General features: G+C 43.9%; 1 protein-coding gene and 1 long non-coding RNA gene across 7 annotated transcripts in view; both read left to right on the top strand.

The window, feature by feature from the left end:
* LOC122458852 overlaps nucleotides 1–27,949 on the top strand; it is a 523,493-nt gene that overhangs the window by 284,872 nt on the left and 210,672 nt on the right. The window lies entirely within an intron of this gene.
* The window catches only part of COL15A1 (collagen type XV alpha 1 chain), a 293,396-nt gene that overhangs the window by 179,518 nt on the left and 85,929 nt on the right, over nucleotides 1–27,949 (top strand). For all 6 annotated transcript variants that reach the window (XM_043508544.1, XM_038392464.2, XM_043508545.1 and 3 more), the window contains 4 exons: nucleotides 20,374–20,436; nucleotides 23,298–23,333; nucleotides 24,059–24,193; nucleotides 27,562–27,630. In XM_043508544.1, the coding sequence (XP_043364479.1) occupies nucleotides 20,374–20,436; nucleotides 23,298–23,333; nucleotides 24,059–24,193; nucleotides 27,562–27,630 (303 nt within the window). The remainder of the gene's footprint in view (nucleotides 1–20,373; nucleotides 20,437–23,297; nucleotides 23,334–24,058; nucleotides 24,194–27,561; nucleotides 27,631–27,949) is intronic.

The raw sequence follows: 27,949 nt of genomic DNA, 5'->3' as shown, positions 1-27,949 counted from the left end.
TAGTGTTTGCAAAGAGAATGTGGAGAATGTGGCAGGAACAGAGAGGATTTTTTCAAGGGGAAATTTGTGTTATACTTACTGCATCACACACCTGCAATTAAAGCAATTCAGAGAAGCCTTCAGGACTGGATGGTCAGATGCTTAGGATTCAGGAGGAGATGGCAGACAATGCAGAAAAGTGACAGATACTTATAAAGCTCTGCAAGATTTTAACGCCTAGAGATAACATAAAACACGAATGGTTGGTTGAGAAATTCTCTTTGTTGCAAACCAGAACACAATTGAGTGTTGCCGCTTTTCAACCTGAGTGGCTGGCCAAAGTTTGGGGCACTGGGATGTTCCAGTTGGAAGCAGAAATTGATGAACTCTGGTATTTTCTTTGATGCAGTCTTGTTTATTTACAAGGAATGTACAAAGTCCTGTGTCTATGAATGCAGAAGGAACCAAGAACAAAAAGAGCAGCTTCTTAGTCCCAAGCCTCATTAGCCAACCCCAAACCCAAAAACTTTCTCTAGCTTTGTCCAGGATCACACTGTGCTTACAATATACTGCTTGGCTTTATTGCCTTTCCCTTTTTCTCTCTTGTCTGTTCTCAGTTCCTGTGTGATCTCTCTTCCCACACATGTCTACAAAAAACAGTAATCCGCCAAATGTTCCTGAGTGGGTGTATCCTGTCTCTGTTTCGGTCTTGCATTCTCTCTTTTACACGTACACGCACACAACTCTGTTTTAGTTGAGGGCTTATGTTTACAGCTATGTTAACTGAAGGGTGACTTCACACTTATCTATTTCAATGGGGTTTTAACTCAACTCATAACTAAATTTCACCCAGCTCATGACAACACCCCCCACCACCTGAGCTTCACTCATTGTCCTGATGAGGTCTAAAATGAAGACACCTAATAACCCATGTCAAAACAAACGAGAAAAGAAATAATTCAACAAATGATAAATGGTTAGCTATTTACATATGTACAGCATCTTTTTGTTTGGATAGTTTCATGTCATCAACATGAAAGAATTTTATTCCCACCCAAATCTCTCTATGGGGCTTTTCTTTCCCCAGGTTTCTTTTCAGTCACCCCTGCCTGAGAAATGCCTGTTGTTTCTGTAGAATTTGCTGGCTGAGGCAAACCCTGCCTGTTTTGTTTGAATGGGGGATTCCCCTCTGTAATAGCGCTTCCAGCCTCAACTTCCACAGCTACATTCTCTGATTCAGGGGGCAGCCAAGCTGAATTTCTGTCCCCCTGATACCATCTTACATGGCTCTTATGATTAACTGTGGGTTTGGTCCTGGGACCCAGCTATATCCTTTACACCACTTCATTGTACCATACAGGGTTTCAGCGACCAGGTCTGTGGCGGCCACCGAGGGGTAGATCACCTCACGTAGCTGCTGCTGCTGCACAATCCTCAGTTCAGTGTGCACGTGGCGGAGTCCCCCTGGGTGCTCCAGAGGTTGGTCCTGGCAGAAGCCACCAGGATCAGAGACCTCCAAGACTATGACCAGGGGGACTGGGTGGATCCCCTGGTGCTAGGTTGGCGCATGGGGCTCTCCACTCTTCGGACCCTCCAGTGTGTACTTCAGGAGGTTGAGGCCGCCTTACTGCCTGCTTCTTGGGTCTACCTCGAGTGGGTCCTGCAAGAGGGCACTCCCTGCTTACCCCAGACCCTCTGGACCTTTTCATAGGGCCCCTGTTCCATGAGCCCTCCTGGCCCCCTCCTCCTCAATACCCCAAGCCAGCTGCTCTACAGACAGTTCATTTCCGAACCGCGCCGAGAGACCAACTGTACACACTCGTGCTCCACATGCTTCATTTCCCCACCCTCGTGTCCCACCGAGACACCAAGTGGCAGGACCTATTACCAGCTGTGGAGGGTGAGGAACGCTGGGGGGCATCTTGTATTGTACGCTAGTTCCGCGGCCTGCCGGGGATATCAGCTGGCAGCTCCTCCATGGAGCTGTGAGCATGGCATGGTTCACCCCCATCCCGAAAGCCTGCCCTTTCTGTGGTGTGAGGGTAACCCTGGCGCATGTGTCTCTTCAGTGCACCAAATTGAGTCTCTCTTGTTTGGTGGAGGATCAACCCTTAGGCCAACCTTCAGGCCTATCCTTAAAGTAACAACCAAGGGAGCACAGAAGGGGGAAGGCAAACCCTGCCATCAGTGGGGCTGATTACCCCAGGCCCACCATCACCAGGGGGGTAAGCACTAAAATCTGGCAATACGAAGGAGGTGCCTTGTCATAGTTGTCAGAGGCTATCCTCACATTTCCCGTGGCAAAAGTGTGAACATTTTCAGTGTTGGATTGTAGGGTTTCTACAGAGTCCACGGTTCAACTCCCTTTTTAGGGACTCTATATAAAAAGTTTGCTGGGACCCCTTATCTCCTGCCCAGATGTGAGAAATGCTGGGATACCCTTTGTACTCTCTCTGACTGCTGTCCTATAAGCCATCAAAAGGAATGAGATATGCTGGTCTCAGTCCCTTTGACGCTGTTCTACAAAGGAATCCCTAGAGTCCTACTGAACCTTTTCACCATCCCATCAGATTGGGGTGGGGGGGGGGGTGATGGGAGCTCTGCAATCCCTAGAATCTCACAAATGTGTTGGAACACTTTGGATTCTGATTTTCTCCTTTCATCTTTGTTTAACTCATCAGGGACCCCAAATCTGGTAAAGAATTCATTTACTAAGACCTCTGCTACTGTCCCAGCACCTTGATGTCTTAATGTGTTAACCTCAGGCCATTTTGTAAAGTAGTCCAGAACCACCAGCAAATACTGATTGTCAGCCTCTGTCTCAGCCAAGGTCCCAAGAATATCAATGGCAGCATGCTCCATTGGTGCCTCCGACAAGATAATGCCGCAAAGGGAACGTCCCAGTTTTAAAGGGACCCCCTTTTATAATGCAGGCATCACATTTCCTGTATCAGTTTTCCACATCCTGCCTGAATTTTACACAATAGAAATTCTTCTTTAGGTTGGCTAAGGTTTTTGCAGTCCCCAAAATGTCCAGTAGTTTTAAAATCGTGACGTAACCTCAGAACTTCTTTTTTTAATGTATCCGGTACAACCAGCTGGTGTCTGGATCCATCACCTGCTGGTTTCTCCCCACTCCTATACAATATTTCCTCTTTAAACTCAAAGCTTTCCCACTCTGACCCGAAAGCCTTTCGTGTGGTGTTATCGGGGGGATACTATGTTCCTCGTTGGCTACATATGCAAATTGATTTTCCAGTCACAAACAATCCAGATATCAGGATCCTCTCTTTGGGAAATTTTGACTTGTTCTGGGGTCCATTCCTGCAACCCCATCCTCATCATTCCAGTTGGTGAACCAGGAACATGGGCACTTCTGTGAATTAGAGGAAGTGAGCCACCCCCATTCCCTTGAGCAACTAATTCTTTGCTCTCCTGTTTGAGGCAGGGTTTGCAATTAGACTTCCAACAGAGTTGTCTGGACAAAGTATCAGCATTACTATGCTTATCGCCAGGCTTATGTATGATTGTGAAATCCTAGCACTGCAGTTTCTCCAACCATCTGGAAAGCTGTCCCTTAGGATTCTTGAAGGTTATGGGGAGATATGATTGCTCTCTATAAATATATCAGAGGGATAAATACAGGAGAGGGAGAGGAATTATTTCAGATCAGCACCAATGTGGACACAAGAACAAATGGGTATAAACTGGCCACCAGGAAGTTTAGACTTGAAATCAGACGAAGGTTTTTAACCATCAGAGGAGTGAAGTTTTGGAATAGCCTTCCAAGGGAAGCAGTGGGGGCAAAAGATCTATCTGGTTTTAAGATTCTACTTGATAAGTTTATGGAGGAGATGGTATGATGGGATAATGGGATTTTGGTAAGTAATTGATCTTTAAATATTCAGGGTAAATAGGCCAAATCCCCTGAGATGGGATATTAGATGGAAGGGAACTGAATTACCCAGGAAAGAATTTTCTGTAGTATCTGGCTGGTGAATCTTGCCCATATGCTCAGGGTTCAGCTGATTGCCATATTTGGGGTCGGGAAGGAATTTTCCTCCAGGGCAGATTGGAGAGGCCCTGGAGGTTTTTCGCCTTCCTCTGTAGCATGGGGCATGGTTGACTTGAGGGAGGCTTCTCTGCTCCTTGAAGTCTTTAAACCATGATTTAAGGACTTCAATAGTTCAGACATGGGTGAGGTTTTTCATAGGAGTGGGAGGGTGAGATTCTGTGGCCTGAGCTGTGCAGGAGGTCAGACTAGATGATCAGAATGGTCCCTTCTGACCTTAGTATCTATGAATCTAAAGAGCCATTGCAGGGAAGCATCGTCTGTCCTGACCACAAACTTCCTCTCATACAAATACCAGTGAAAATGTTCTACAGATTTAACCACTGCTACAAGTTCCTTTCGGGTGGTGCAATAAATTCTCTGAGGAGAACTTAGACTTTTGCTGTAATAAGCAACCAGCCTTTCAAGTCCCTTGTGTTCCTGTGTCAGTACTGTCCCCAGATCATAAGCGCTAGCATCTGTGACCAATATGAAAAGGGGGTTTTGAAACAAAGTTAGGCCAAGACAGGAGCAGTCACCAGAGCCTTTTTTAACTCTGAAAATGCTACAACCTGTGCAAACCCACGAACAAACCTTCTGAGCCCTATAAAACTCTACACATATGTGAATGTCTAGGGAGTGGGCCAGGTCTGTACAGCCTCCATTTTCTTTTTGTCAGGGGAAATGCCCTCCTTGCTAATTGTGAGCCCAAGGTATGTTACCCCTTTTTGAAACAACTCAGATTTCTTTGGGTTCAGTTTCAAGTTGGCTGCTTTCAATTTATCACCGACCATTTGTAAATGTTTTGGTTCTGGCTCAAATGTTTTAGCATGCACCAGGATATCATCTAGATATAACAGACAGGCCAAGAGGGGAATGCTATGTGTAATACCCTTTCCATTAGCCTCTCTGATGTGGTTGAGTATATTGCACAAACCAAAAGCTATCACTTTAAATTGCACAAGCCATGTCCTGCTGTGACAGCACTTTTCCTGCCCTGTCTCTTGGATCCTTTTCTGCTTGCCAATACCCATTTCTAAGGTCTAGTGTGAAAAACCATACTAAATCTGCTACAGCACCCAGGGTGTCATATATTTGTGGTAATGGATAAAAACCTTTTGAAGTGACTTCATTTAATTTTCTATAGTCTACACAGAATCTGGTGTCACCATTCTTTTTCTTAACCAGAATTATGGGTGAGGCCCAAGCTTTAGTCAAAGGCTCAGTTATGCCTTCCCGATGGTCTGTGGTGTCTCTTCGCTTTTTGCTACTGGTAACCAGTAAGATGGCTGTTCAGTGGGTCGTTTTCCCCAGTTGTGGGACCAATGCAGTACAACCTATATATTTGTTGGATCAGGAGAACAACTCTTCTGCTAGGTGAGCCTTGTGGTCTCTTCTAACCAGTGATGAGCTGCCAAAATCTTAACAACCGGTTCCCTATAAAAAATTCTGATTTAAGGGATGTGCCACAGTATATATTTTTTGTACTAACAGGATTACCATATGTCCGTATTTTCCCAGGAGCCAGGAGTCAGTATTTTCCCATTTTTAAATTTTAAAAATTCCTCCCGGACGGCGATTTAAGAACCCAAAAGCCTGACCTGTCCGGGAAAATATGGATGTATGTTAACCCTGCCCAAAGTTTTTTTTAAAAAAGTTGGATCTGAACTAGAGATGAGCTCCGTTTCACATGTGTGGGTCCCCGCCACTCCCTGTGGGTGTGCTAGGGTGACCAGAGTCCCGATTTTATAAGAACAGTCCCGATTTTGGGGTCTTTTTCTTATATAGGCTCCTATTACCCCCCCCCCCCCCAAACCCCTGTCCTGATTTTTCACACTTGCTGTCTGGTCACGCTAAGGTGTGCACATGTGTGGCTCCCAGCTGCTCCCTGCCCCCCTCATTGAAGCAGGTGTGCAGGGTTACTGCCCTGGGAACTGCAGGGCACCAGTGGACGTGGGGCCAGCTGCAGACAGAAACGTGGGGCAGGGCTAGTTGGAGGCAGGGGGTGCAGGGCTGGCTGCGGGCAGGGCAGGGGGCGCGAAGCTGGCTGGAGACAGGAGGGTGCGGGGCTGGCTGGAGACAGGGCAGGACAGGGGGTGCATGCGGCAGGGGTTGGCTAGATACCGGGCAGGGGGTGCGGCAGGGGCTGGCTGCAGGCAGGGGGTGCAGGGTGGGCTGTGGGCAGGACAGGGGGTGCATGCGGCAGGGGCTGGCTGCAGGCAGGGGGTGCAGGGTGGGCTGTGGGCAGGACAGGGGGTGCATGCGGCAGGGGCTGGCTGCAGGCAGGGGGTGCAGGGTGGGCTGTGGGCAGGGCAGGGGGTGCATGCGGCAGGGGCTGGCTGCAGGCCGGGGGTGCAGGGCTGGCTGGAGACAGGGCAGGGGATGCGTGCAGCAGGGGTTGGCTGCGGGTAGGGCAGGGGGTGCGGGGGTGGCTGGAGACGGGCTGGCTGTGGGCAGGGCAGGAGGTGTGTGCGACGGGCTGTTGCGGGCAGGGGGTGTGGGGGTGGCTGGAGATGGGCTGGCTGCAGGCAGGGCAGGGGGTGCGTGGTGCAGGGGTGGCAGGAGACGGGCTGGCTGTGGGAAGGGTGTGCAGGGGTGGCTGGAGAGAGGGGCTGGTGCAAGCAGTGGGTGCCAGGGATGCGGCAGGGGCTGGCTGCAGGCAGGGGGTGCGGGGGTGGCTGGAGGCAGGGCGGGGGGGCTGGAGATGGGGGCTGGGTGCAGGGGGTGGCTGGAGGCAGGGCGGGGGGGCTGGAGACGGGAGCTGGAGGGAGGGCGGGGGATGCGGGGGGCGGGGCTGGAGGCAGGGGCTGGCTGCAGGCAGGGGGTGTGGGGGTGGCTGGAGGCAGGGGCTGGCTGCGGGCAGGGTGGTGGGTGCTCACGGGGAGAGCAGCAGGACGCAGCCCAGGCCCAGCAGAGCAGCCGGGGACCCACCAGGCAGCAGCGGGAGCCCCAGGGTCAGGGGAGCAGCAGCAGCAACAGGGCTTGTGCCCAGGGCCAGGTGGAAGCCCACATGGCTCCTGCAGCGCAGTGCCCCCGACGGCCAGAGGAGGAATTACATCACTTCCCGGCTGGAGCCCATCAAAGCCTCAGTGCCCCCTGCAGGGAAGTGGGTTAACAACCAGTGCTAAAACTGCTTCAAAATTTAACAACCAGTTTGTGCGAACCGGCTCCAGCTCACCACTGCTTCTAACCCTATGGTTCTATGATTCTTCAGATGCAATTTTCCCAGTTTTGGGCCATGTGCCCTTGCCCTGTCACTGTCTCCGTCTCCATTCAACACCAATTAGGTGGTTCAGTTTTGCTATTCGCTTAGACCAGACATGCTTAAAAAGGCTAATAACCATTATGTTTTATCCTGTGTCAACTATCCTTATACTCAGCCCAATCCTATTAGAAAGTCAATAGGCAAACTCCCACTATTGTTTAGCTGCCCAGATCTAAACAAAACCTGTGGGGCTGATCCTTGTGCCTTCACCAAACTTTGCTCCTTCAATTTGGTGATTACCCATTTCCCAAATTGAGAAAAAGGCTTTCATTAGACATCTCGGACAGTCTGTCTGGGCCTGCCTTAAATTTATAACAATCCTTTTAGTGGTCAATTTTATTTAACTGAACTATTTCCTTTAATTTTGGCATTATTGCCAATTTCCCTTGTTTTACAAATCAAATTTAACAGTTTTTCTAATAATTCACTTTCTCCTGCAGATGTTGCTTTCGTTCTTTTTTAAAAATTCTTTTGTGAAGCCTCCAGCTCCTATTTTAGGTCTTGTTTTAAACCGCACTGGCCGGTTTTGAATTCTGCAAATGCCTCCATTATTTGTTCCATCTTGGTTCAGCAGGAACACTGGGTCACAATCTCTCCTCTTAGAAACTGGTTCCCGCTCCTGACACCAGTGTTACCCCTTTTTGACTCAAGCAGCAAGTCAAAGTTTGGGGCACTGGGGATATTCCAGTTAGAAATGAGAAGCTGGATATGAGTCAGCAGTGTGCCCTTGTTGCCAAGAAGGCCAATGGCATATTGGGCTGTATAAGCAGGAGCATTGCCGGCAGATCGAGGGAAGTGATTATTCCCTTCTATTCGGCACTGGTGAGGCCACACCTGAAGTATTGCGTCCAGTTTTGGTCCCCACACTACAGAAGGGATGTGGACAAATTGGAGAGAGTCCAGCAGAGGGCAACGAAAATGATTAGGGGGCTGGGCACATGACTTACAAGGAGAGGCTGCGGGAACTGGGGTTATTAGTCTGCAGAAGAGAAGAGTGAGGCGGGATTTGATAGCAGCCTTCAACTACCTGAAGAGAGGTTCCAAAGAGGATGGAGCTAGGCTGTTCTTAGTGGCAGATGATAGAACAAGAAGCAATGGTCTCAAGTTGCAGTGTGGGAGGTTTAGGTTGGATATTAGGAAACACTATTTCACTAGGAGGAGGATGAAGCACTGGAATGGGTTACCTAGGGAGGTGGTGGAATCTCTATCCTTAGAGGTTTTTAAGGCCCGGCTTGACAAAGCATTGGCTGGGATGATTTAGTGTTGGTCCTGCTTTGAGAAGGGGATTGGTCTAGTGACCTTCCAACCCTGATATTCTATGAAACAGAAATTGATGGAGTTTGTTTTTTCTTTGATGCAATCTTGTTTATTACCAAGCAATGTGCAAAGTCCTGTGTCTCTAAATGCAGAAGTAACCAAGAACAAAAGGAGCAGTTTCTTAGCTTGCAGCCCCCAAGACTTTTTAACCAACACCAGACCCCGAAGCGCACACTCTAGCTACGTCCAGGGTCACACAATGCTTACAGACTCTTGTTTGGCTTTCTTGCCTCTCCCTCTTTCTCTGTTCTTGTCTGTTGTAGTTTTTGTGTGATCTGTCTACCCACATGCACCCCACTGTTTTAGGTGGGGCTTGTGCTTAAAGTTACGTTAGATGTGAACTTACCTTTCAATTATCAGTCTCATTGAGGTTTTAACTCAGCTCATAACTAGATTTCACCCAGCTCATAATATGAGGAATAGACCTGTCTTTCAAATGAATATTACAGTATGACGATCCTTACATCACCATCTGCCTTACAGCACTTTTTTAACAGAACTTTCCAAAAGCATTCATTCTGCTCCAAAGATAAACAGTATATGTACTGATTTGTCTAATGCAAATCTGTGATAACTACATCACAGTAGGTTTACTTAAACATGAATTATTCTATTGTTCAACAGCACATGGCTTGTCTACATGGGGACATTCAGGAGAGTTAATCTGAATTAACTGAAGGTGTGAATTAAAAGAGGATTAGTTAAATTGCATTAAACTCCTGGGTGGATACTCTAATTCCGAATTAAAATGACCTTACTTTGGTTTATCTTAATTCACTGTAGGACACTATCGTTCAAATTAAGGCCACTTTTAGGCAGTTTAACTAATTGACTTTTAATTAACCCCTATTTGGATTAATTTTCCACAGTGTCCTTGTGTAGACAGGCCCAGAGAGTTTAAAAGTTTGCTAAAATGTATATTTTAAATGTGGTGTGTAGTGTGTTATATGTAACTTTTATTTCTGTACTGAAATGTTCTTTGGTTTTACAATTTACAGGTATCTGATGAGGAAATTAGTGGTTCTGGCATGGCGATAAGATGTTTCAATAGGGTCAAATAAGGTTGTCCTATAAATATGGGCTCAAAAGGCAGTATTTCCCTTCTACATCTTGCAAGATGTAATTGACTTCCATTTTGGAACAAATTCTAAGTAGTTGGTAAACAAAATAATGTGTATATCTGGCCTTTTCCTCTGTTATCCTACAGATTGGTTTGTAGCATTTGTCAATGTGTTTTAAATTGCTTTACATAGTTGTCCACAGCAACAATATTATGTTATGTGCTTACCAACATTTTGCTTTGGGTAATATTTGCAGAACTAGGTTCTGACCCTGCAAGAGGATCTACATGGGCAGATTCTTAAATCTGCCTGGAGTCCCAATGATTTCTGCCTCATGGAGTCTTTAGAAAGCACAGCACTGGGGCTAGGGTGACTTTAAACCTCTTGGTGCCTTCCCAGTCCCCACCTGCTCCAGGGGCTGGAGAGGCCCTGGTTTAATTTAAAACAGCACTGGGGGCCTTTAAATTACATCAGCCTTCCAGTGCTGCATGTTGTGGCCATGCCCCAATATGTCCCTCCCTCCTTTAGCCCTGCCCCATCACACTCCCCCTTGCCCCCAGTTTGTCTCCGGTGTGTAACCTGGACTGTAGGACCGCTGAGCCTTCTGTCCCACTAACCTGGGCTGCCTCTCACACTGATCCTGTTGGCAAGCTACAATCCTCTGGCAGATACTGAACTTACACAGCCATCTACAGGGAGGAACATACCTAATTGTGTTACACATGAATAATCTCCCAGCCACTCATGAAAAATCAATAGAGAGGCTCCTGCCAATTCCCACCCCAACTCCCTAGTCTTGCACCCCAGAACTATTCCATATTGCACTAGTCAGAAGCCTGGCCAGTGTAAGTTCATTATCTCGTCTGCCTCTCCCTTTATGTGGAGAGGACACACTCTAGCCTTTGTAACCTGAGCTGAGATTTCTCAAGCACTTCAACCAAAACACACTGTTTTAGGTAAACATAAAACAGATTTATTAACTCCAGAAAGATAGATTTTAAATGATTATAAGTATCAAGTATAGAAATCAAAGGTGGTTACTTAAGAAATAAAAGAAATTCACAGTCTAAGTTCTACAAACTCAACAGGATTTGAATCAAGCAGTGCCTCACCCTGACAGATGGTACAAGCAGGTTACCAATCCTCGATAAACAGGCTTGGACTCTTTTCAAGTCTGAGACCTCCTTCCCTCAGTTCAAAGTCTTTGTCCTCCAGACGTTCCTCCAGGTATTGAATTGGGGGGGAGAGGAGAAGTAATGGTGTCACTTCTTCTCTTTTGTATTTTCTTCAAGCTTGCTGGAAAGATCTTTGCTGTGACGTGTGGATCAGGCAGTTCCCATTGGTCAACCAGTCTCCATAGTCTACGTGCTCTCTCTGAAAAGTCTCTGGGATAGTGGATTCTTTTCTTGATGGGTGTTGAGGATTATAGCTTTCTGGCTACTCCATTGTTGTACTTGAAATGCTGGTTGTGGGTGTTCCCAACTGCACAACATATTTCAGTAACACATAAAGCAATACTTCATTACCTTACATATAATGATAGTACATAACAATCCAACAGGATATTAATGTTCAGCAGATCAAAACTTTTAAAATGATGCCTCACAGGGCATACTTTGTACAAAACATATCATAGTCCAATCACAGTGGTTAATATGAGGGTTCCAGGGTGCTTCTTTCTCATAGTGGGTCCTTGTATGCTAGCCTTACAGCTGGTTTCTGCTGTGTCTGCACTGGGTGAAATCATTCTCTACCTGGTCCGGACCTTCTGGACCTCTTTTACAGCACTTTGGCTCTTTGAACTGGAATAAAGGGGCTGGAGTGGGGAGTGGGAGGATCTCATCCAGAGTTTGTCTTACTCTTGGCCCAGATTAGATAACCATCGAATGGATTGCTGATTATACTACAGCATCACTGCCATCCCCCACCATTCAAAAATTGAGTCAGCCCCCTCTCCCCCCCAACATGCAATTGGCTGAAAAGTCATGAGATTTAAAATATAAATATATCTACTCTGGTGTTTGAACTTTAATGTGTTATTTCAGTCACATTCTCAAGCTTTTCTCTGCAACCACTCTGGCCAAAAACCTTTTTTAAAGAAATCTAAGATTCTTACCTAAGCACATGACTCTGGGAGCTGGAGCTTAAAGAAACACGCCAAATATCATGAGACGTGCAATAAAAATGGTAAGAGTTAACAACATTGCTACAGGACATTAAAGATCCTATTCTTCAAATACTTACTACTGGGTGTAGCCCTATTACCATGAATAGTTCCCATTTGGAAATTCATAAGTGCTACACCAAGTAGTAAGAGTTTACAGTAGCAGGCCCTAAGACCCTGACTCTGCAAGGACGTAAGCACGTGCACTATGAGCACTTTAAACCTGTGCATAAGACTCAGGACTGGAGCCTAAGAATGTAACTATGTAAAGAAGTTTAATTTTATTACTTAAATCCAGTACTTAGTTCCTTTTTCCTTGTTCTCATACTATACCATCCTTTAAATTGATTTAAGTTTTATTTGAATTGCTTTTATGGAGAAGACAAAGCGGAGTTATTTATAGTTATGTGGTTGTGTCACTGCCACTTCACTGACTTGAATTCAAAATATTGATTCTTCCCAGAGCTTGAAATTAAAGCACTTGTTATAAGAGTTTTGTGTTAGATATCATCATGAAAGTTCATTTGGCATTGTTTCTCAGAACAAAATATGCTAAGAGAGACGGTAGAAATTCCTGTCAATATTTTTTTTTAATACTGTCAAGTGGTTTTCTCAGGGTGAGATGTTCCACTTATAAATTTATTGCGAAATGATAATGATCCTGTTTGAGTCTGTTTGAGGATCTCTTTAGCATTGCTAAAATTTAAAAAAAACCCTCAGTTTGTGATCTAAACAGTAGGAATCTTTTTTTTTATACAAAAATTTTCCTTTTTATTTTTTGGGTGTCCTTTTTAAAGATTACCTACTTCGTTAAGATAGTCTTCCATAATAAGGTCAACCAGGAGGAGATGGAGAGAGAGAAGAGGAGAGGAATAGCCACAAAAAAAGAGAGAATCATTTTTGACCAGTAAGAAATTCAGCCATGGTATCGAATATGATAGCAGCTACAGTCCATGAAATATTATCAAGAAAATTGTATAATCTGGAAAATAAGAAATTTTGGAAAGAGGAAAATCATTAAAGTACTTCAAGTGTTTTGGTCTCATTGAAGAATGATTAATCAAGTTCTGGAGGTATAAAACCTTTGAGCTTCATTGAAATCCCCAAAACATTTTTCTCACTACGTGGTACATTGTTGTTGACACATTTCTTCACTGTAGCAAGAATCTAAGCCTACTAGATATGATGGGGTTTTCTTTATAAACTCACAGGGCAGATTCAGGCATAGCTTATATCAATTCATGATCATGGGAGTCCAATCCTGCATGATGCTGAGTGCATCCTGAGATTCTAAGACTATGTCTACAGTACATCATTTACAGCAGCATAGTTGCACCGATGCAGTTGCACCACTATAGCACTTCTTGAGAAGACGCTCTAAGCTGACAGAAGAGAACTCTCCCGTCGGCTTAATAACTCTTGCCTCTGCAAGAGGCAGTAGCTATTTCAGTGGGAGAGCTGTCTACACTGGAGCTTATGTTGGTATAGCTTATGTTGCTTGGAAGGGTGGCTTATTCACACCCCTGAGCGACATAAGTTATACCAAAGTAATTTGTAGTGTAGACATAGCCTCAGATACTGATTCAGCAGTAAGGCCATATTCAGCAAAGCACTTAAGTGTATACTTGTATGAATAGGGATAGTTTTAAGTACATACTTTGGGCCTCATCCAAAGTCATTGAAATCAATGGAAGTTTTTTCAGATAAGACATTGTTGAGACCAGAAGTCACTACCCACTCTGCAGCGTCTTGCATGCTGGACCCTCTTGTTAAATTCCATTTCAAGTGGCCTCTCTCTGAGTCAATTCACTACTATGGCAGCTGTTGCAGTATCATGAGAGGAATCTACATAACTAGGCTCCCCTCCCTCAACTATTTCCTGTGAACCGGGCTTCGACCATAGCTTTGACATAATTTGTGAGAAGTTGTCACTCGAGTCCACCACAAAGTTGTGCTCTTTAGCTTCTAGTTTCCTTCCCTCTCCTTTTCACAACTCCTGTACCAGAACCACATTGGTTCTGCGTCCGTCAGACACCTCTGAAGCCATAGACGGGAATCAGGATATTGCCCTACAATAAAAAGCAAAACATTATAATTCTTGTTGCAGTGCTGCTCAGAAGTCACGTAGCTGTGATATTCTGAACAAAACATTGTCTAACATCACATCCCAAACGAGGTCAGACTTCCTGGTGAGTATTACGGCAAGTTTGAGGAATTTCACTGACAAATCTTGCAAGACAATCTGTTGCCGTAGTCCATTATTTGCTGCATTTATGTACTGCTGTTGCAAGTTTTGCTTTAGAAAGCCCTTTGCAGTACTTTTGTGTGTTAAAATTTATTTTCAGTGTCTTGTGTGTTGCTATTCTACATCTAAAGAAGGTAAAGTAAATACAAAGATATTGCCTGGAAATGAACATAACCAAAACTTATTGAAAAATGTTATAAATTCACTCTGGGTGATTAAAAGAAAGTGAAGGAATATATATTCTTTACATCCATATTTAGACTTCAGAAGTGAACTTTTAACCTTTGGCATAATGTCGGATTTCATGAGCTTTAATTTTAAACTGCCTGTTACTATACAATACAAAAAAACAGATGCCACAATATACAATGTACGCTTCCATTTGGATGATGTCTTAGAGATTTATTGATTACAAAGCAGAAATAAGTCAAATGTGCCTCTGCCTAATGAAATAAGTTTGCAGAGGATTTCTGCATGTGAAAAGTAGACAGTACGACTATCTGTGCAAGGAGTGTCAAACTATTGATGGTACACGCAGTACTGCTTTATGGCTGCTGTGAAGATGGAATGTGGCAATAGCTCCAGTCCTTCAAAGTGCATAACTTTACTCACTTTGAATAGTCCCATTGACTTTGATGGGACTAGTCACAGAATGTAAAGTTAAGCATAAACCTTTGAAGGTTTCAAGATCTGTGGTCTCAATCCTGTAAAACCTTTACCCTTGTGAGTAGTCCCATTGTGACTACTGACTAAAAGGGTAAAGCCTATTCATATGAGTAAGGGTGTCAGGATTGGGACCTATGGATCTGCATCTTGATCACACTGAAATCAACGGTAACTCTCCCACTGTGATTAATGGCCCAGGATGCCTGAATATCTGAGGCGATGAGCACTGTCCACGCCCACTGAAGTCCTTGAAGTGCAGGGTGCTTAACTCCTCACAGTACTGGTCTCTGTGTGCTCGCTAATATAGATCCAGTTATACCAGCACACTATAGGTTGTGAACCCTTCCATTTATGCTACACTGTCATCTGATGGCTGTGTTCGTGTGGTGTTCCACAATTTGCAAAAACTGCCTAATTGTGGGTATATACTTAGCTGAATAGCTTAGGCTAAGCTATTCATCCCCCTTATTTTAATACACTTTAGTTTCTTCCAAAATCAAGGAATTTGAAGGCCTTTTAGAGAAATTGATTTGACTAAAGTTTTGCAGATTTCATGACTCTTCAACTGTATAAATCTAGGGGTCAATGATAGAATCAATCCTTTTTAGGATAAAATAATTAATATTAAAAATCCTGATTCTAAAGTCAGGCTGTTAAAGTGAACGTGGGTCTCATACTCCACTTGCAAATGGATTTTCACACCAAGGTCATTCCACTGGTGTCAGTGTAGCTATTCCAGAGCTACACTGATGTACATAAGAGGAAAATCAGGCCTGGCCCTCTGTAATTTACATGTGTAACGTAAGTGGCTTCCTCAGCCTCTCAGCAATTTCAGGATTTAGGTTCTGATTTAGCACAGCACTGAAGCACGTGTTTATAGGGTAGCCAACTTTCTAACTGCAGAAAACCAAATACCCCTGCCCCGAGGCCCCACACTCCCCTAGTTTATCCCCCTCCCTCTGTCGCTGGCTCTCCCCCCATCCTCACTCACTTTCACTGGGCTTGAGCAGGGGGTTGGGGTGCAGGAGGTGGGTGAGGACTCCAGCTGGGAGTGCTGGCTCTCGGGTGGGGCCGGGGATGAGGGGTTTGGGGTGCAGGAGGGGACTGGGGCAGGGTGTTGGGATGTTGGGGGGGTGTGGGCTCTGGGGGAGAGTTTGGGTGCAGGAGGTGACTCCCAGCTGGGGTGGGGGGAGGGGGTTAAGGGTGCAGGATCCCAGCGGCGCTTACCACAGCTCCTGGGAAGTGGCTGCCAGGTCCCTGCAGCCTCTAGGTACATGGGAGGCCAGGGAGGTGCCACACACTGCCCTCGTGCCCGCAGGCACCGCCCCTGCAGCTCCCATGGGTTGTGGTTCCCAGCCAATGGGATCTATGGAGCCAGACCTCAGGACAGGGGCTGTGCATGGGGCCTCCCTGGCCACCCATGCGTCTAGGGGCTGCAGGGATCTGGCTACCACTTCTGGGTGCCGCAGGGAGCTAGAGCAGGCAGGGAGTCTGCCTTAGTCCCAGGCCCCCGCTGCGCTGCCGACTGGACTTTTAACAGCCCGGGCGGGGGTTCGACCAGTGTTCTGGTTGAAAACTGGATGCCTGGCAACCCTACCTGTGTAACATAAGCATGTGAGTAGTCTTGATTCCTGTGGGACTGCTCATCTGTTTAAAGTTAAGCCTATGCCTAAGTACCTGGCTGAGTCAAGGACTTAGTTATTTAACAGCTCTCTTATTGGAAACATGTCTTGAAAAGGCTTGGATTAAAAACTGCCTTTTGTAACTGGAAATATTGCTTTTACTAATTGCTTTAAATAGCATCTGTTATTGATGTGATTACATAGTTTTGTTTGTTAAATATACATGAAGTTGAAATAGCTCATTGCAACTTTTGTCAGCACTGATGTGGTTACATTTCTTTAAAAAATAGTTTTCATGTGCAATTTTGTAAAGACAAGTGATGCAGAAGAATTTAAATGTAAAGTAATAGCGTACTTGAGACTACTCCAAAGCTATAAAGCACATCTGCAGCGATATGACGATAAGACTTTAGATCATTGTACACTGCATGAGTAATAATCATAATCATGAATAATTAATTACAATTTTAATGCTAATTCAGCCTTCCCAGCCAAAATATTCACGGTATAATATAAAATAGATCTAAAACATAATGAAAATCATTCCAATTTTGTTAAAGTTAAAAATGTATACTGTATCAACTATAGTGGGTCCAGGAGGCAAAAATGGAAAGTGAGGCGAGAAGGGTGGTAAATGTGAGGCCAGTAGTGGTCATCCTAAAAAGCACCAGACAAATGTAATAACATTTGGGGTGCAAGGCCTCATTCATTTGTTGCTGACAATGCCCTCCATGGTGCAGTGTTACATTTGGAAACCACCTGCCACATTTTGTACTCTATCACAATCTCAATTCCCTATACAGGCTGCCGCTTGAAATGCTGCCCCACTGGGGGGCTCCTCAGCAATGACTGTAGCAGGCTCATTAATCTCTTAATGTGGCCCAGCCACCACTAGAAAGGGACAGAGCCACCCTGATTGCAAGCACCAGAGAGACAGTCTCCCTGCGCTGAGTTCTGTTGCCCAGCGCCACAGTGGCCTGCAGCAGCCATAAAGAGGAATTACAGGGAAATTACCACTCACTTCTGCAACTCTGGGCTTGAACACGCTCACTATAGACGGAATCTCTGGGGAGTTTAGCTACCAAACTCTTAAGAACATAAGAACAGCCATACTGGGTCAGACCAAAGGTCCATCCAGCCCACTATCCTGTCTACCGACAGTGGCCAATGCCAGGTGCCCCAGTGGTAGTGAACCTAACAGGTAATGATCAAATGATCTCTCTCCTGCTATCCATTTCCACTCTCTGACAAACAGAGACAAGGGACACTATTCCTTACCCATCCTGGCTAATAGCCATTAATGGACTAAACCTCCATGAATTTATCCAGTTCTCTTTTAAACCCTGTTATAGTCCTAGCCTTCACAACCTCCTCAGGGAAGAAGTTCCACAGGTTGACAGTGTGTTGTGTGAAGAAAAACTTCTTTTTATTTGTTTTAAACCTGCTACCCATTTATTAATTTGGTGGCCCCTAGTTCTTATATTATGGGAACAAGTAAATAACTTTTCCTTATTCACTTTCTTCACACCACTTGTGATTTTATATATCTCTATCATATCTCCCCTTAGTCTCCTCTTTTCCAAGCTGAAAAGTCCTAGTCTCTTTAATCTCTCCTCATATGGGAACCATTCCAAACCCCTAATCATTTTAGTTGCCCTTTTCTGAACCTTTTCTAATGCCAGTATATCTTTTTTGAGATGAGGGGACCACATCTGTATGCCGTATTCAAGATGTGGGCGTACCATGGATTTATATAAGGGCAATAAAATATTCTCCGTCTTATTCTCTATCCATTTTTTAATGATTCCTAACATCCCGTTTGCTTTTTTTTGACTGCCGCTGCACACTGCATGAGCTGCACACTCCTGATTAATTGTAGCTAAATTAGGCCCCATCATATTGTATGTATAGTTGGGGTTATTTTTTCCAACGTGCATTACTTTACATTTATCCACATTACATTTCATTTGCCATTTTGTTGCCCAATCACTTAGTTTTGTGAGATCTTTTTGAAGTTCTTCACAGTCTGCTTTGGTCTTGACTATCTTGAGCAGTTTAGTATCATCTGCAAACTTTGCCACCTCACTGTTTACCTCTTTCTCCAGATCATTTATGAATAAGTTGAATAGGATTGGTCCTAGTACTGACCCTTGGGGAACACCACTAGTTACCCCTCTCCATTCTGAAAATTTATCATTTATTCCTACCCTTTGTTCCCTGTCTTTAACCACTTTTCAATCCATGAAAGGATCTTTCCTCTTATCCCATGACAACTTAATTTAGGTAAGAGCCTTTGGTGAGGGACCTTGTCAAAGGCTTTCTGGAAATCTAAGTACACTATGTCCACTGGATCCCCCTTGTCCACATGTTTGTTGACCCCTTCAAAGAACTCTAATAGATTAGTAAGACATGATCTCCCTTTACAGAAACCATGTTGAGTTTTGCACAACAATTTATGTTCTTTTATGTGTCTGACAACTTTATTCTTTATTATTGTTTCAACTAATTTGCCCAGTACTGATGTTAGACTTACCAGTCTGTAATTGCCTGGATCACCTCTAGAGCCCTTCTTAAATATTGGCGTTACATTAGCTATCTTCCAGTCATTGAGTACAGTAGCTGATTTAAAGGACAGGTTACAAACCATAGTTAATAGTTCCGCAATTTCACATTTGAGTTCTTTCAGAACTGTTGGGTGAATGTCATCTGGTCCCGGGGACTTGTTACTGTTAAGTTTCTCAATTAATTTAAAAACTTCCTCTAGTGACACTTCAATCTGTGACAATTCCTCGGATTTGTCACCTACAAAAGACGGCTCAGGTTTGGGAATCTCCCTAACATCCTCAGCCGTGAAGACTGAAGTAAAGAATTCATTTAGTTTCTCTGCGATGACCTTATCATCTTTAAGTGCTCCTTTTGAATCTCAATCGTCCAGGGGCCCCAGGGTTGTTTAGCAGTCTTCCTGCTTCTGATGTACTTAAAAAACATTTTGTTATTGCCGTTTGAGTTTTTGGCTAGCTGTTCTTCAAGCTCCTTTTTGGCTTTTCTTATTACATTTTCACATTTAATTTGGCAGTGTGGTTGAGTTTCCCCTTTTTTCCCCTTTTTTTCCTGTTCTCTTTTGTTCTTTCTTGTTTCTTCTTTCCTCTCCCCACAGTTCTTCCCGTGTCTCAGTCCCATTCACAAGGGCCCCTAAATTCCCTTCCCCATTCTTCTTTCTTCCTTTCTCCAGGAGCCCCTCCAGTTTCACTTAACATGTATTGGGCTTGTCTGTGGGAACAGTCAGACAGTTCCTTGCGGGACTGGGGGTTGGGAACAGGGAAAAGGGCCTAAGGGAAGCTCTAAATTATATTGACTAGAATGGTCACTCTGCCAGCTGGAGATGGCTAGAATGTTGCACGCTTCAGCCCCGTCCTTTTCCACTGTGGCCACAGCCACGGTCCTCTCAGGAATGCTGCTTATGAGTTTTTTTCTGTCCAATGTCCTGTATTAAAAAAAATAGTTGTAAATGGGCTTTTTACCGGTTCTGTGCCATCCAACGATTCCCTGATGTCAGGGGAATCCCTAAGTGCCCTGTTAGGGTGGCTCTCCACTCCATTGGCACTGTCACTATGATGCAAAGGTGTAAGAGCTGGAGTCCAGGATCTGGCCCGTTAAGTAGAGATGCCAACATTTCCAAGTAGACAAAAGACTGGATCCTGCACTCCTCAAACACTTAAACCTCTTGCTGATTGCATGAAAAGCAGAATCAGGACCATAATAGCAAGCATTATCAGTCCTTACATGAAAGTTTTTTTCTCATTAAGTATTAGTGTCACTCTTCAGTTGCATAAAGACCAACACATCATAAATGAAAACTCAGAAATACAAATCACTAGAATAGGAGGTGACAAAGGCATATTAAAGTTTATTTTTTTAAGTTGTATTAGTTCAAATAAATTCATTTGGGCAGGGTATTTTCTTTGTGATTGGGGCAGGTGCTTATATCTACTGTCATTTGCAGGGACCCCAGGGACATCCTGGACTTGATGGAATGGTTGGCCCTCCTGGAAAGAAAGGAGAAAAAGTAAGTTTAAAATCTAAGGGCCCAGTTCTGCATAAAATCTTTGTCGCTTCTGAGCTGCAGGAAGCCCTGAATAGTTTACTGAATCCAGCTCCTAATGCTTAGTAAAACATCTGAAATGGATGTTTGAACAACCTTATAATGTCCTGTTGCATCTAGTGCTATTTTATTCAATAGATAATGTACAACAATTCCATGTAATTCATCCACAGAAAGGCAGAGTAATAATTGGGTTTATGCAAGTAAAGTACATGGGGCAGGTGAAATCCACCCCTCCAGCCAAGAGTGGCCTATAGCTGCAGCACAGCTTCCTGCTGCAGATTTTATACTGCATTTTTGTGGGGCGCTAGATCACCGGAACTACTTCATTGTGGATTCTATCGTCCATTCTCATCTTCACCTTCTGCCCTGGCCTATGTGAGGGCAGGTGTAAACCACCTATACGGTGCCAATGTTGCCTGCATTTGCAATTTTGTCATGAGTTTCGCAGTATTTGGTGTTTTCTTAAAGCTGGTGCTCCTGGAGCAGAGGTGGGCAAACTCCAGCCCGCTGGCCATATGTGGCCCGCGGTTCCATCCTGCCCAGCCACTGAGCTCCAGGCTGGGGAGGCTAGCCCCTGGCCCCTCCCCCACTGTCTCCCTTCCCCTGCAGCCTCAGCGCTGGCCTGCCGGGCAGTGCAGGCAGTGTGGCTGGCTCCAGCCAGGTGGTGGGGCTGCAAGCTCCCACTGCTCTGAGCAGCATGGTAAAGGGACAGGAAGGGGTTGGATAAGGGGCAGCAGGTCCCGGAGGGCAGTCAGGGGACAGGGAGCAGGGAGCGACTGGATGGGGCGGAGGTTCTGGGGGGGGCAATCAGGGGACGGGGAACGGGGCAATGGATAGGCGTGGGAATCCCAGGGGAGCTGTTAGGGGGCGGGGCAGTCAGAGGACAGGGAGCGGGGGGGGGTTGGATGGGGGTGGGGTCCCGGGGGATGGTTAGGGGCAGGGGTCCCGGGAGGGGGTGGTCAGAGGACAAGGAGCGTTGGATGGGTCGGGGATTCTGAGGAGGGCAGTCGGGGCAGGGAATGGGAGGGGTGGATGGGGGCGGAGGTCAGGCTGTTTGGGGAGGCACAGCCTTCCCTATCCGGCCCTCCGTACAGTTTCGCAACGCCAATGTGGCTCTCTGGCCAAAAAGTTTGCCCACCCCTGTCCTGGAGTCAAGTGATTGCATGAGAATCTCTGTTTTCATTAAAATCAAGTCAGTTTCCGTCCCTTATTGTTGCAGAGAAAATTTGGAAAATGGGACCTAAGTGCACTCTAAAAACTCAAAAAACAGAAGGCAAAGAAAAAGAACCCCAATATTTTCTTTAAAAAATCTCAGGATATTTAAGCCAGTCTCATGATTTTGTTGAGGCTGAATCATGGATTTTGAATACTTAGGGTTGGCAATACTGTGGTACACATGGGGTGCTCTCGCCCCCTCTGTGTGGCTACTCCAGTAATCCCCACACCAAGCCAACATGGACCAGAGAGAGTTAAAATAAGTTCCTTGTTCTAGAGCTCAGGGCTTGATCTTGTGTCCTTTGTAGTCAATGGCAAAGTTCCCATTGACTTCAGTAGGCAAGATCAGTTCCTATGGGAGGGTCCTGAGAAGAATAAAGATGCCTGGTTACATTAAATTAACGGCATCTCAGCTTGTAGGGTGAATGTCTGGAGGGGAGAGGGGTTACTTGAAAGAATGCCATTTTCATTCAGAGAATGTTCCTCAGAAAAAGGGATAAAGCCAGTTGGTTTGTCTTTTGGAGCCTATTTTCCTCACTGTATGAATTTGATAAGAATTAAATTATAAATGAAGCACTCTGCATGCTACAGTTGCTCAAAGAACAGTCAGTGCACAGCAGCAGCATCAAGTCTGCCAAATCCATTCCCATCTGTCGAGAGTAGTTTTACATGCTTCCTGTCATTCCTTTTTCTAACAACTCATTCTTTATTTGTCTGCTATTGTTTTATCATTGGTGCTTACTCTATCTGTTGAGTGCTCATATGGTCAAAATTCCCATTGTCTGTTTGTGTAGGGCCTATAGTATTTGGCTAGACATTATATGTGTTGCTATTAACTCAGCTATTTTTTCCATTCACACTAACTGTTTTCATACTCTGGGTTTCTGCCTATTCTGTAAACTGAATAGGAAGAGAACGGCAGGGAAAAGAGATGGAGCGTGAGAGAGGCTTCAGTAAAAGCTGAGTGAGGTAGAAGAACAGATTGATGTCAATCCATTGTAGAGTACATAGGCAGGCTGACATTTGCAGTGTCTGACCTGTGCCATTCAGAGAACACCGAATACAGGAACTCTGCTTGTTTATTAAGGTTCCTATATCCCTTTCAAACAGAGATCTGTCACAGATCATGTGTGTATAAGAAAATCAGGTTGCTAGATTACCACAGTGGAACCATAAAAATATCTGTAGTAATGTTAGCATTCTTTGCCTGGGCCATACTTACAATTTGGTTGGGATCAAATCCTGCTCCCATTGCATTCAATGAGAATGTTCCCATTGACTTCAGTGGGGTGAGGATTTCACCCTTGATAGTTGATTCTGTGTGTCCAAACCTCTAAAACCTGCTGCAATAATCAAAATACTAGATTACTTCCTGTCTGGAAACCACGCTGGAAGTGCTCATCATTTGCAGATGTAGCTACTCAACTGAAGGTTGTTTTTTTTAATCAGCAGCTTTAATGCTTATTATAAACCAGCACTATGACCTCAATAAATTCAACAACAAAGGTATTCACTGAAACCTGAATTAAGCAGAGCATATATCTGGGTTCTCTATGCCTAAATCATTTAATCCTGCTCAATTAACTGGCACTGGTTATATTTTACAGGGTGATCAAGGTCTTCCTGGTGCAGTTGGCCCAAAGGTAAAAGGATCAAACTTTGTTTATTTTGAAGTATAACATAACAACTTCCTTCAGGTATAGTTTCAGAGTAGCAGCCGTGTTAGTCTGTATTCGCAAAAAGAAAAGGAGTACTTGTGGCACCTTAGAGACTAACAAATTTATTAGAGCATAAGCTTTCGTGAGCTACAGCTCACTTCATCGGATGCAAGTGAGCTGTAGCTCACGAAAGCTTATGCTCTAATAAATTTGTTAGTCTCTAAGGTGCCACAAGTACTCCTTTTCTTTCAGGTATAGTGTGTCACACATAGTTTGGCATTGTATTCTGCCTATCAAAAGTTTCCTGAAAACAGTTGAAAGAAAGCAAAGATAAAGCAGATTAACAAAATGAAAATATTTGTAATATTTCAATATTTTTTTGCCCAGGGCTTGAGCATCAGGGGACCTGGGTTCTGTTCCCAGTTCTGGCTCCTGACATGCTTTGTTGGGGCAAATGACTTCAGCTCTCATTGTCTCCATTTCACATTTATAAAATGAGGCAAAACCTACATCACAAGGATGTTGCAAATCTTAATTTAATAATTTTTGAAAAGTGCTTTGAGATCCTTGGGTGGAAGAAGTCCGGAAGATTATTATTCTGCAGCCTAATTAAATCAGTGAACATAATTTTCAGTCAAACAAATCCTGTAATCACATCTACTTGTTATAAATGTTCAGTAAAATCATATGTTGTTGCCCTTTTGCTTTAGGGAGATGCTGGAGATATTGGATCACCAGGCCCAGAAGGCCATACAGGTGCTGATGGGCAGCCTGGAAAGCCTGGGCCTCAAGGACCACCAGGACCACCGGGGCCACCTGGCCCAGGCTATGGGTTTGGATTTGAGGTGCTCTTCTATTAAAAGGGTTAATTGTATATACAAAGTTATTGGTTTCAATGGAAGGACAGCATACTAATTAATGCTTTTCCTGTCTAATAATTTTTTTAAGACAAATTTGATCACACTGAATACTGTCTATAAAGTTTCTCTTCAGGTTTACTTTATTTTCTCCCAATCTACAGATAAGTTGTTCACTGTTTTTTATCTCAGTGGAACTTAGCCCTCTATTTGGCAGTAATTATTGTTCATTGGTAATTGCTTTCTTTAAGTTACTTTTATACAAATATTCAGTTATCTTAATACCAACATCAGAATTGTTGTTGTGCTATAAGCTAAAGCTCTTATCACACAATTTTCAGAACTACTTTAGTAGTTTATTTTAGTGTGTAAATAATTTATAGTGTTGACTTAAATATATGATGATAGCTGCTGTTGTGCATTAAGCCTGAGCTTCGGGTTCTGCTTTAACATGACAGTTTTCACATGCTATCATTTTAGAGGCCTTAAGTTTGGTGTAGGTGGGTCAGTTATACAATCCTAAAAGACATAAAATGCAGAAATTTGGTAGTGACCTCATGCGGTGTAATCCTGAATAGGAACATTTTCTCACAAAACCAAACAAAATTGAGACATTACATTTTATTTATGCATATAATGCCTCCTCTATATTAAAATTTGAACTCACCTAGGGCTCAGTTCAGTCCTTTATCTGAAAACAGTTCATAGTGCAGAAAAATATCTGAATCTCAGCACTGTGAGTGAAACACACAGGTAAATTCTATCTTCCCTTTCTGGCAGACTTGGGATAGAGGATCAGGCTGTGGTAGGGTTTTAAACATCCATATTTTTGCTAAGGTTAAAAGGTTGGCATTTAACCTCCATCTATGCCTATGTATGGGTCACCCTCTCTCTCTCTCTGTTTGGCTGTTCAGTTCAAGAAATGCTCTCTAGCTAAATTTTTTTTCTGTATAGGACATAATATACATCAGACCAGTAACCAAGATTAACTTTATACGAGGAATAAACAATGTTTGACTGACAATTTGCAAACATCTTATCCAGGATAGAGTGGGGACCTTTAGAACATGCCAGTTTTATCTGAGATATATAAATGTGGTTCCCTCAGTGTTTGCATTGTTCCTTTATACTTCCCTATACTTACTCTAGGAAATACATTGAATATGCTAAATACGGAGGTTATGTAACTGCCAGTCCTTATTTAAAGGACAAATTCTGATACCCCTATTCATACCTTACTCCCCAAGTAGTAATTCTATTGAAGTCAATGGAACTATTAATGGACTAAAGTGCTACTAAACCAGAATAAAGATACCAGAATCTGGCCAGCAGATATCTCAGGTAATTCATTAGTTTTTAAGGAGCACCACTGTATTTGTTACCAGGGAACCACTTGGGATGGGATGGGATGAGGACAGTTAGGATCCAGTTATTGAATGGGATGAGGACAGTTAGGATCCAGTTATGGCCATCCATGGTCCAAACCCCAACATAAGTCAGAGCCCCTACAGGGGGCTCTGCCTTATGCCAGGTAATTAGGAACTCCAGCTAGGAACTAGGACTATTGACCCCTTGAGAGCTGGTGAAGTTTGGGGGTGCTCTGTCCCAATCCCCACATGGCCCCTGGGAAGTTGACATAGATGCCAGCTTTGCCCCTCTAGCCCAACTGAGAGGTCTCTTGTGCAGAGGGAAGTTGCAGCTGGCCAATTAGGGCCAAATTTTGCCATTTTCCTCCCCCTAAGTCTGAGTGGTGTGAAATTGCCAGAATTGCAGGAGATAATCAGGATTGGGGCCCCATTGCATTGGCACCATACAGACACGTAGGAAGGGCTGGTTCCAACAACATAAATTGGCCAGCCAGCTCTGAGTTGGAATAGCTGAACTGTATTTGTTTAATCATAAGCCAGGAAGATCAGGATGATTGTCCTTTCCCCATGGCTAGCTGGAAATCCCATCTAGGAATAGACTTGCTGATCCTACATGATGATTTTGATTCCTGCTTCTGCCATCTGAAGACAATGCTGTGCCTGTTCTCAAGTTGGTATGCCAGTTTCATTAGGGCAATGTTAGCATTTGGTTGGCAATCTGTTTATTGCCCTAAGCATGTCTCTTCTGCAAAGCACTGCTTTCAGCACTTGATAGCAGCTGTTATTAATTATGTGCCAAAACTGAGCTGCACTGGGGAAAGAAAGAGACAGGGTTTGCTGGCCCTTGTGTTTGCCAAAAGAACAGTCTGTATTGCAGAAGGTATCTGGTAAACCTAATAAAAACACATGAGTGTCAAAAATGACAGTGTGTTATATAAAACAGGCATTAGGCATGGTCTTTGATGGAAAAATATTGCCACAAGGAGACCAATTAAAGCACAATGGAGGCAAGGCGAAGGAACATGCAACACAAGTGCATACACCTTGGGAAGTGAGCAAACAGCTAAACAGTTCAAAGCTCATCATTTCAACGGAGATTTCATTTGGTATTTGATGCCCTTTGACTTACAGTTCGTGGAAAGAAGGAAAAAAGGGCTCTGCAGCATTCAGCCTTACTTTTCTGCCCTGATGGTGTGGAGTATAAGTGAGGTAGAAACAGACTGAGAAAGAGTGTTGCAGTCTCCCCTGTTGTAAAAGAATTGGCATGTATCTAAAGAAAATGCACATTTCCTGGTAATAGAGATCTGCCCTCTGCTTCAGAGAGCCTTTCCCCATGTATGGGCATTGCTGTTCTCTCAGCTCATGCTCATTTCAGTGAGCCATGTGAATCGCCTTTTGCATCCACAGTAATTGCAGGCAGGAGCCCAATGTTCAATTGTGAGGGGAAGAAATAACTTTAGTTCTTGAATCATAATTAGGCTGCTTGGCAAAATGCCTCCAGAGCCTCTTTGCCAGAACAGATATAAATGTTTAAGCAATTTAGCTTTGAAAATTAATTACAGTTCGTACAGCTATACATAGCATACAAAGCAGCATAATGCTTTGAGATAGTTAAATGACAAAACACAAATCCTACACCAGAATTTAAAGTATTACAAAGTACTCTTGAAAATGGAAAGTTGCTTTCACTCCATTCTTCTGTTTTTTTCAATGTGAAATAATGCGGAAGATTGATAAAGTGACAAACCTATCACTCTGCGAGGTTCTCAGTTGACACAAAGGATCACTGTGCTGTTCCCACATTTGAATATAGCTCACCTCTAATGCTTAGCAATGAACTGACAGAAAAATGGTTTTGAAGAAAAATTTAAAGTATATTTGTTTTTTCTTCAATGTCTTTGCTTTTTAAGATTCAAATGAAAGTCCTGATGTAAAATGGATGTGAGGGTAAAATATAACATTCTATGATTCTTTCCTCTTTCACGATAGGACATGGAAGGGTCAGGGAGCATCAGTTTGTTGAGTGGACCCAGAGTTCCAGGATCAAGAGGGCCAAATGTAAGGTTTTTGGCTTGGTTTTTTATTTAGTTTTCAAAACAAAAAAAAATCATTTGAAATATACTCCTCCCATTTTATATTCTGTCTGTCTGGAAGACTGGAAGACTTTGAGTATTATAACTAGTCCATCCATATTATATTATTCTGAATTATGCAGAGCCAGTCTATTCTTTCTGTCTTAAGAAAAATCTGTAGTAGAGGACCCAGATCTGTCTCTCACAGGTGAAATCTGGAATGATTCTACTGGTTTTGATTGAGTTGCTCTAGATGTATGTTGCACTAAATTATCAGGATGTTGCCCAGAAAATCTGTATAGTTT

The sequence above is a fragment of the Dermochelys coriacea genome, chromosome 2 (assembly GCF_009764565.3).
Source record: "Dermochelys coriacea isolate rDerCor1 chromosome 2, rDerCor1.pri.v4, whole genome shotgun sequence".
Classification (NCBI taxonomy): domain Eukaryota; kingdom Metazoa; phylum Chordata; order Testudines; family Dermochelyidae; genus Dermochelys; species Dermochelys coriacea.
Note: the sequence above shows the minus strand (reverse complement) of the source record. Positions and strands in the feature narration are given on the sequence as shown.